Genomic DNA, 10,241 nt, shown 5'->3' with positions numbered 1-10,241 from the left:
ATGCATCATTAGCATTTCATTAAAATTAGCAGGGCCATATAGCAGTTTAATCTATCAGCTTCTCCCTTAGGACATCTGGCTAATCCATTAACTTGAAACATAAATTATTGAGCCCCCCTTTTACCTGGTTATTTATGAGACCACTGGTCCTGACCTGCCCTTCCTGGTTTTGGCACGGTTCCTAGTCTGGAAGTCTTTGACTTTCTGTTAGTAAACTTATCTGCCCCTCGAACTTATACAAATATACCATTTCATAAACAGACATAGAGAACTTCAAGTAAGAAATAGGATCTCATATTTATTAAAAGTCTCTATTTACTAAAATATCCTATTTTACCCTTTCTTTGAATTGTAGCTAGTTTTGTAATTACAGTTATATGTGTATTTTGTACATACAATTTTATCAGTAAAGCCTCACAGCTTTTCATAGAGTCAACTTGTAGATCAACAAACATAGATCTACAGTTGTTGTGATATGCAAATTGTCATTGCCTGCTCCTTTGTCCTTTCAGCATTAACCCAGAATTTTTGGAAGGAACCTGGTTTTCTGAGAATAGCAAGATGTTTCAGGCCATTCTGATGTTCCCTTAATCCCACACATGGAATCAGTTTCTTTGCAGGAGCCCCGGCCACTGCTAATGAAAACCACTACGGAGATTAATATTTGGGTACTGACAGTACACGCAGGAATGCACAGGCAGACTGGGGATGTGATGGCACTCCGGGGCCACTGAAAAGACAGGTGGAAATGATGCTGTTTCTTAAGGTTGTAGTTATGTTCATAGTGAGATTGCTCATCTAATTCTAGTATTACTATGTCCTTCTCTTTTATATGATTTTTAAGTGGATTATTTTTACAAAGTGCCTATTTAGATTTTTAACTCTTAACCCAAACTGATTATTCTCAACTCTGATTTTATCATTGTTGGATGCCTTAAGGTCCATTAATATATGTGTGTGGGTGTGTGTGTGTATATACATACATACATATATATATATATATTTTTTTTTTTTTAAATTTTAGAAACAGGGTCCTACTTTGTTGCTGCCCAGGTTGGAGGAGTGCAGTGGCATGATCATAGGTTATTGCAGACTTGAGCCCCTGGGCTCAAGCAATCCTTCAGCCTTGGCCTCCCAAAATGTTAGGATTACAGGCATGAATCACCACGCCCAGCCAAGACCCATTATTTTGAGATCGCCTCTATGTATCCTTTATCAGAACCTGCTTTCAAGAAAGCATCTTATGAAATTATGTCCCTAAACTATTGTTTTCATGTAAGTGTTTATTTCTCATAAAGATATTGGATATAATTACAAAATTGTTGACACAAATATATTCAGTTGTGCAAATTAATTATATTTCTTATATAACCAAGCGCCATTTCATGTCAATAAATTTATCAACACAATTCATTCGAATTCGAGCTTCAAGAGGCCGACTGCCACCAGCGGGCAGCTGGAAAGCCACTCTCCTCTAGGAACCATCACTGAAGCAGGTTGCCATTAATTATATACTTCTGGGTGATTTACATCCAATTCCACAAATGTGTCTTCATTAATTGAAGGCATTTTGAAATACTACTGGCAAAGAGAAAGAATAAAGATGTTTGCTGATTGAAAATTTACGAATCACATAAGGCCATGGAAGAGCCAGCTGTGGACTCATCTCCCCATTTACAAACCTGGATTCCCCACAGAAAGGAGCCATCTCATTGTCATTTCCATCTGCCTATGGCCAGGACAGTTTCCAGTAATAATAGGTGCTCAGTAACTCTTCTCTGAATGATGAATGGGTGGGAGGCAGAAAATGCCATGGGAATAGTAGAGAAAATCATAGCTTTCCAAATAATTAACCCAGAACCATCATCCACAGTACACAGTTTCTTCTTTTAATTTGTCTTCTGTATTCTGAGGTAATTGGGTTTTGAGAAAAATTTTAAATTGCTTCATTTCCAAAATTTGTTTGGTCACAACACCTAGGAGCAATCCATCTGCTAATCAATAAATACCATTTAAATGCTGCTGCTAGAAAGGCAAACCGGCACAAAACCAATACTGTCAGCAGACCAGGACAACTCTAATTGCCTGACAGAAATCGATTCACAGCAAAATAATGATTATTGTAAATATTTATAATTCTAAAAGGAAAAGCTCATCAATGCAGCTTTTTGAGTAGTTCATTTCCAAATTAAGATTCTGATGAGCTCCACCTCGCCATCTCTCTTATGGTGGAGGATGTGGTGGCTGTGCAGCAGCTTGCTGGCACTCTTGGATCTGACTCTCTTGGAGGCTCTCCCGGAGGCCAGGGGGGCAGTTTGGGTACATTCCAGATGTGGTGGTGGGAGGAAGACTGGGCATGGAGAGACGAGGTCCACGGCTGGCTCTTCACTAGCTTGCTGTGTGATTTCAGGAAGCCATTTGACCACTCTGAACATTCCTTTTTCTCATCTGGAAAAGAACAATAATCATATCGCCCAACTTAATCTTCCAGATTTCGAGGATGAAATGAAGGCAGAGGAGGGAGGAGGCTATATCTGTGAGCATATATTTAACGGACTGGACAACTCTGGGGTCTTTTCATGGTTCTGTATTTCCCAAGAACAGGGTTAAGGAGCAGACAGGAAGGCTCCTGAGAAATCAGATGAGTCATCCTGAAGGTCAATGCCCAAGGGAGTTTTCCTCCTAAAAAATAAGTGACCCCCAGAAAGAATGTTCATTCAGTAAATATTACTATGCAGTAGGCACTGGGAAGACTAAATGAAAAGGACCTGTAAGGGCTGCTCAGGAAGCTCAGTCTAGTGAGGAAGGAGGCTGTGCAAACAGAGAAACGGGGAACGGAGCTAGGCCAGTTCTACCACAGCTGTGGGAACACGAAGTGTGAGCTTCAGGGCTGCCTGAGAATGTCATGTTGAGCAGCAACCAAAAAGGGTTATTCCAGGAAAAGAAGAACAAAGACTAGCATTTCAGAGGAACCAGGAAACCAAATCAGTTTCCCAAACTTCAGCCTCTTGAGGTCTGCTTTTACATTTTTTTGGGGGGGTGGGGGGAATGTCTCTGCATGACATACACCATTTTAAGTTGACTAATTTTTGAAAATGTAAACAATTAAAAAACTTTATGACTACTATAAGTGAAAAACGTCATAAACAGAAAATGACCTTAGAACATAGCCATATCAACTCACTACTCATGAAATAACTGTCAGGCCCAGTTGTTTCTGAGGCTTAAGCGGTGATCAAGATCGACAGAGGTAAGGGAGGGAGATAATGTCAGGCAGGAATGGATGCTACGGTACGCAGAAACTATGAAGTGTCTTAGGAGCGTTACTTTAGATGGGTCTCAGGAGGGAGAGGGCTAGGGGCTGGAAGATGTCATTTGAGCCGAGGACTACAGTGTTGAAGCTAAACACCTTAACATCAAAACCAAAAACAAGGTCCTTAAATTTCCACCAGACCCAGCTGCCTGTCCCAGGCTGCGCCAAAAGCAGGGAAATGAATGAGCGAGTGTTGGAGGGGCGCACGCCCAGCGCAGACTTGCTGCGGGACAAAGAGAAGAAAGAGGAGGAAGTCGCCTTGTCTCGTCTGATCTTAGGGCGCTCAGTGCTCTCTGTACTCCCTAAAACCCAGCCGGGTGGTCCCAGCACTTCGGGAAACGCTGCAGCTTTGAGCAGGATGCAGGCTGTGAGCAGCCCATGGACAAATCAGTAAACTGAGACCAATAAAAGTTAATTCGCTGCCCCAAACTTGGGGTTGTGAGAGGCAGAGCTGGGACGAGGAGCGCACCCAGAACCCTCCTTGCACAAGCCGCTGGTCTAGGGTGGCGCTGGCAAAGGCTCGACATCACCGCAGACTCCCGATCCCGAGATCCGTGCTCCGGCCCTCCCGAGGGCCCCTCCCTGGGCGTGGCTCTAAACGCTGAGCGGCCGAATCCGCGCAGCGGGATAAAAAGCACGGCCTCCGGCTGCGAGCATGCGCGTTAGCCTGGCCCTGCCGGACTGCGATGGGCGCCGGCGGAGTTGAGGGGTGGGGGGGGGTCACCCGAGGCGGACGTCCGCTACGCAGGCGTCTGCGCCCCGTGGGGAGGAGGGCGAAGACTCCATCCGCCATGTTGGATGCCGCAGATTCGCCATAACCTCGCCGGCTCTTTTCTTAAAAAAATAAAAATAAAGAGCGAAGCGTCAGTGGGGCGCCCCGGCTTCTCGGTCGGCACGGGAGGGGGCCCAGAAGAGACCGAAGCTTTTTTTTCCTCCGCGGTGGGGGCGTTGCCATGGAGACGCGGGCGGCAGGTGAGCCGGGCTGGGGGTTGGGGTGAGGCTGGGTGGGTGGGGGTGGGGCGCAGCGTGCGGGAAGCCGTTTCGAGCGTCGAGTCGGGAAGCAGCGCGCCGGCCGCTGGCCGCGGAGGGATCCGGGTCTGGGGAGGAGAGCGAACGTAGCTGCGTCCTGCGGCTCACGTTCAGTCGCTGGGGTATCCTGCCGCAAAAAAAAAAAACAAGGAAGGAGCGAGTGGGAAAGCACGCGCCCAGCTGTTTCCACGGTAACGGGTGGCGTCGGGGCGCGCGCCAGCGACGAAGCTCAGTGTGCGCGAGGTTCGAATCCCGGCGGTGCCAGCTTTTTGAGTCGACCTTGGCGGGGCTTCCTTCTTCCCCGGCCTCAGATTCCTCCTCGGCGAAATGCGTGCTTCCTGCAGGCTTCCCGGCCGTCGGCTGGACCTATAAGAGTGACAGATCTACTTGACACCCAGTGCAAGTCATTTAACCTTGAGCTTGGGGTCCTTCACCTGTAATTACCACAAGCTTCCACATTTGGGCACTGACTTCACATGTTTTGCTGCTCAGCTGTCTTGAGAACTCTAATTTGTAGGTCATTTATTAAGCGGAACAGAAGTTAAGAGAGGTCAACTTTATACAGTTTAAAAATGGCAGAACTGGGGCTTTAAAAATTAACTTCCTCCAACTTGGGCTAAAATTCAAACTCCTGCGGCTCACCTGACTTATACCTCCATCCTCTTAGAATAGGGCTTGGCTCATGTAACTGTGCAGTATGTACTTAGTGAATGAAAGAACGAACGTGCTAAGTGATCACGCCAGCCCATCAATCAATCTGTATTATTGTTTTTTTTTTTTTTTTTTGCTGGAGCCCAAGTGACCTTTTGGAGATGGAAATGTCATGTCACTGGGACTTACCCTGCACAGCTGCCTCTCTCCATTTTTATCTTCTGAGCCTACCATTTCATCTTTTGAAACATCTGTAGTCTGTGTCTTCATGCTGAAGGAAGGTCACTACCTCTAACCCCAGGGGCACCTTTTCTGACTTTAGTTTAAATAACAGCTTTGCAAGGAGCCCTCTGCACATGGGGTAAAGAGCAGTGCCAGTCGCAGTCCTGCCTCCACCTGCTGCTGTGTTAGATGTAGGATAATGTGTCCTGGAGTGACAGAGTGGGCCCAGAGCCGACTAGTGGGTCAGGAGAGCTGAGCTCTACCAAGCGTGCTGTTTTAGAATTTAAATTCCTTAAATTTTTTGAGATGGAGTCTTGCTCTGTCACCCAGGCCGGAGTGCAGTGGTGCAGTTTTGGCTCACTGCAACCTCTGCTTCCCGAGCTCAAGTAATCATCCCGCCTCAGCCTCCCAAGTAGCTGTGACTACAGGTGCTCTGATTAGCTGTGGTGCCCAGCTAATTCAGGCAAGCTATCTTATGTTTGCCTAAAATAAGCACCAGAGAGACCTACTCTCCAAATACAGGTTGAGCATCCCAAATCCAGATATCTGAAATCTGAAATGCTCCAAAATCTGAAACATTGAGCACTGACATGAGGCCACAGTGGAAAATCTTATATCTGACCTGTGAAGGTTCTCAGTAGAAATGCAGTTGCATAGCTGGGCGCAGTAGCTCACGCCCGTAATTCCAGCACTCTGGGAGTCTGAGGTGGGAGGGTCGCTTGAGTCCAGGAGTTCAAGACCAGCCTTGGCAGTACAGTGAAACCCCCATCTCTATTTTTTTTTTTCAAATGCAGCTGCACAACTGTAAAGACGATGCTGTTAACCCTCAGAAATGCAGGCTGAACAGTGGACTGAAAGCCAGCCATTGTCTGTTGTTTTGTTGTTTAGCAGCAGATGCAGGTGTTCTGTTGATGCTGCTGTGCTGCTTAGGTACCTTGAACACCTTGTTTTTCGCTGTATCAGTGGTGTGTCATATTTTTTACTGGTAAGGACTTATGTGTGAATAAGTGTAAGAAAGTTATTGTCTTATTGGTAGCATATAAATTCAGAGTCAGGAATGATGGCAATGCCAGACAACCACAGATTGCCTGTATGCGTGGTTGGGATAGCGATACCTTTGCTTTCTGATGGTTCATTGTATGCTAACTTTGTTTCATGATCAAAATTAAAAATATTGTAAAGTTACCTTCAGACTGTGTATAACGTGTGCATCAAACATAAATGAATTTCATGTTTAGACTTGGGTTCCATCCTCAGGTTATCTCACTGTGTATATGCAAATATTTCAAAATCCAAAAAAATCCAGAATTCTAAACACTTCTGGTCCCAAGCATTTCAGATATGGAATACTGAAACTGTAGTTTGGGAATAATAGGGGATTACAATTTAGATACGTGTGCTATGCTGAATCATAGGTACCTCCAAAGAAGTTGGAGCAAATGGCAGCTTTTTTTTAAAGACCAAAAAGGGAAGTAAGCAGTTTTGAAACAAAAACCATTGGTGACAGAGGCTTATTGCAGGAGTTCGCATTAGTCCATTGGAGACAGGCACACCAGGTAAGTGTCCTGTGCAAACAACAGGCTTATCTGGAATACTGTGGCTCCAAGGAATTCCTGGCATAGTTCCTGTCATTGGCATACTTTCACGAGGGCCCTTTCTTTTTGTCCTCTGGCTCCATTTTGTTAGAGTTTGACATGTGTGACTCCATTTTGAAAAACATGAAATGATGTCTTCTCGATTGGTGCCTTTCTCCTCCCATGTCGTTGCTTGTAGAGGGAGAATGAGTTGCCCAGTTGCCCACTTCTCCAATTCTGGAATTTACCTAAGAGTTTTAAAAAAAGAACCCTGGACACATGTTGAAGTTTTCTTCAATTTCCAGCTGTACCAAATGAGAAAAGATCATATTTTACAACGTGTTACTGTCAACTTATGGTCAGCTAATTTCTGAAAAGAGTTTCCTGTTTTGGTTAGTTTAGGAAAGGGAATACAATGAATGAAAATGAGGTGGAGTTGCATGTAGTCTACAGGGCACAGCTGTAGGTGGCAAATGAGCTGAGATGGCCATTGTGTGAGCTGGAGCTCCGTTACCACTGTGCTCCCTTCTCAGTGGGCTTCTCATTTGCCTCTGGTGAAAGGGTTCCTGTTTTCTTTTCTCCCCCTACCTTGCAATTTACATAACTTTTCAAAGATAGCTATCCTTAAGTAGAATTAAGGTCTTGCCTAGAGCAAGGGCAGTCAAGAATCAGATATATTAAAAAGTCTCCTTAATTGCATTTCTTTTTATAGATAGTTTCAAGCATGCAGCCTCTGAAAAACTCTGCACCAAGTTGGACTGATTTAATTATGTAGAAGAGATTTAGCCTCGAGTTAAGTTTTCCCTTTCTTCTCAGCTGTTTACCCTGTTAAACTTTCACTGTCTTTGCAATTTCTCAAGGGCAGGCATCAACTTTAAGGGCTGGAACACTTAGGAGGGTGGAAAGAGCATGTGCTCTGGGCCCAGAGATCTGCTTCTCACCAGATTCCTGACCTAAGGGAGGTCACAGAGCCCTTGGAACCCCAGTCCCTTCATTGGCAAAGGAGACACAGCCCTGTCACAGATGGCTACTGATGGCATTCAGGAAATGAGATTTGTTTTTTGCTTCCTAGAACCAGTCTTCCCAGTGCGCATTGCCATCCACTCACTTCTTGAAAGCATTTGTGGATGGAAAGGCAGAACCTCCCAGGTTCAGGTCATCCTCCCACATCAGCCTCCAGAATAGCTGGGACTGCAGGGGTGCGCCACCACACCCGGCTAATTTTTGTATTTTTTGTAGAGATGGGGTTTCACCAGGTTGACTAGGTTGGTCTTGAACTCAGCCCAAGCAGTCTGCCTGCCTCAGCCTCCCAAAGTGCTAGGATTACAGGCTTGAGTCACCGTGCCAGGCCGAGTAAATTTTTTTTTTTAAATAAGTCATTAAAAAAAATTAATTTATTGCATGGAGTTTCACTCTTGTTGCCCAGGCTGGAGTGCAATGGTGCAATCTTGGCTCACTGAAGCCTCTGCCTTCCGGGCTCAAGTGATTCTCCTGCCTCACCCTCCCAAGTAGCTGGGATTACAGGCATGTGCCACCACGCCCAGCTTATTTTGTCTTTTTAGCAGAGATGGGGTTTCACCATGTTGGTCAGGCTGGTTTTGAACTCCTGACCTCAGGAATTCTGCCTTCCTTGGCCTCCCAAAGTGCTGGGATTACAGATGTGAGCCACTGGGCCCAGCCGAGTTATTTTTTTAAAAGAGAAAAAAGAAAGCAGAGCAAAGCAAAATAGACATTTTAAACACCTGCTACAGGTTTGAAGTTGCTTCCTTTTGTTTCAAGGAGTACAAAATACATAGATAATTGAGTCTGCTTGTAAAGATAATGCTTGGCATATTAGTAGAAAAACAGGGATTTAAAATTGGGTAACATAGTTTTCTTTTTTTAAATTAAAAAAACCTGCAACTTGACAAATTATAGTTTTTTTCTTTATGGGGCGTAATGTGATGTTATGATTTATGAGTACAATGTGGAATAATTAAATCAAGCTGATTAGCCTATCTATTACCTCAAATAGTATCATTTTGTGGTAAGTCAACATTTGAAATTTACTCTTGGCAAGTTTAAAATGTACATTATGACTATATTCACCATGCTGTACAATATGTCTCAAAGAAAACTATTCCTCTTGTCTAATTGAGGCTTTATACCCTTTGATCATCATTTTTTCCTACATTTTCAAGCTCTGATACCCACCATTCTACTCTCTGCTTTTTTGAGCTCCATTGTTTTATAGTTCACATATAAGGAAACATGCAGTGTTTGTCCTTCCGTGCTGGCGTATATCACTTAATGCAGTGTTCTCCAATATCATCCATGTTGTCACAAATGACAACTTTTTTTTGCAGCTGAATAATATTCTCCAGTTTCATCCATGTTGTCACAAATGACAACATTTCTTTTTTGCAGCTGAATAATATTCCATTGTGTATATGCCCCACATTAAAAAACTCATTCATGTGTTGTTGGCCACTGAGGTTGATTCAATACTTGGCTATTGTGAATAGCACTACAGTGAACATGGTTCAGTCATCTCTTTCAATATACTGGTTTCAAATCTTTTGGGTTCTTTTAAACCGTGTAATACATGGAGCTGCAAAATGTGGAACTCTGGAATCTGGTGCCTTTGTGTTCAACGCAGTCTGATCAAGGCAGGATGGGCGGGGTAGAGACCTGTCCTCAGAGGATGCCGTTGGGTGCTGCAGGTTGTTGGAATAGGAAAGGTGCAGCATCCATAGTGGGCAGTGGGAGAAAAGAGGACCAGCTCAGCCATAGGACCTGCAGCCAAGGACCAGGGAGAGCTTGGGGTGTCCTGACATCTCTGGAGGGCATTTTGATTCAGCCCCAAGCCTTCTTGTAGAGCCCTAACCGACTTCCTTCTTGTGGGTAACCCTCCATACAGGCACCGAGGAATGAGAGCTAAGCAGAACCCTGGCACAGTTAGGGCTTGAGGAATATCACACTTTATAGTGTTTCTATTCAGCTATTTCCTTTTATATAACCCTTTACATAATCATATAGTAGTTTATAGAAATAGGGCTTGAAGTCTCCCTTTATATAATCCTCTGTATATAATCATATAATAGTTGATAGTATGGGTGCCTAAAGAATATTTCCCTACATATATATCTATAATTATATCCTAGTTCATAATCAGAGGAATGCCTAGAGTGGACACAGTACAGAGCATGAATTAAGGAATAAGCAGCTTATAATAGGAGGAATGCCTAGAGCAGACACAGTGCGGAGCATGAATTAAGGGCAAAACAGTTATACCAGGACATGAATCCATGGCCCAGGCGGCAGCATTCAGTATCGTAAAGATACCTGCTGTATGGCAGGCTTGGGGCAAGGGCCACTCCTCCTGATAAAGGAGTTGTAGGACCTTGCTCAAGTTCTTGTGGAAGTCTGCCCTCAGAACGGCAGTTCACCTTGGTAACTGTGAACTTTATTAG

The 10,241-nt window shown here is 44.4% G+C and overlaps 1 protein-coding gene and 1 long non-coding RNA gene across 2 annotated transcripts in view; one reads left to right on the top strand and one right to left on the bottom strand.

Annotated features, from left to right (window-relative positions):
• Window positions 1-1,378: 1,378 nt before the first annotated feature.
• Window positions 1,379-3,942, bottom strand: LOC116534089. The gene is made up of 2 exons (XR_004261587.1): window positions 3,783-3,942; window positions 1,379-2,448 (listed from the first exon to the last, which is right to left on the bottom strand). It is a non-coding gene; the product is annotated as an uncharacterized LOC116534089 (long non-coding RNA).
• A 5-nt stretch (window positions 3,943-3,947) lies between these two features.
• Window positions 3,948-10,241, top strand: part of ZFAT (zinc finger and AT-hook domain containing) — a 220,908-nt gene continuing 214,614 nt past the window's right edge. Inside the window, exon 1 of the mRNA XM_032254175.1 lies at window positions 3,948-4,285. Within this exon, the coding sequence (XP_032110066.1) occupies window positions 4,267-4,285 (19 nt within the window). The 5' untranslated portion in view covers window positions 3,948-4,266. The remainder of the gene's footprint in view (window positions 4,286-10,241) is intronic.

Source organism: Sapajus apella, unplaced genomic scaffold (genome assembly GCF_009761245.1).
Source record: "Sapajus apella isolate SASKATOON/1434 unplaced genomic scaffold, GSC_monkey_1.0 scaffold3, whole genome shotgun sequence".
In the NCBI taxonomy this organism is placed as follows: Eukaryota; Metazoa; Chordata; class Mammalia; order Primates; family Cebidae; genus Sapajus; species Sapajus apella.
Note: the sequence above shows the minus strand (reverse complement) of the source record. Positions and strands in the feature narration are given on the sequence as shown.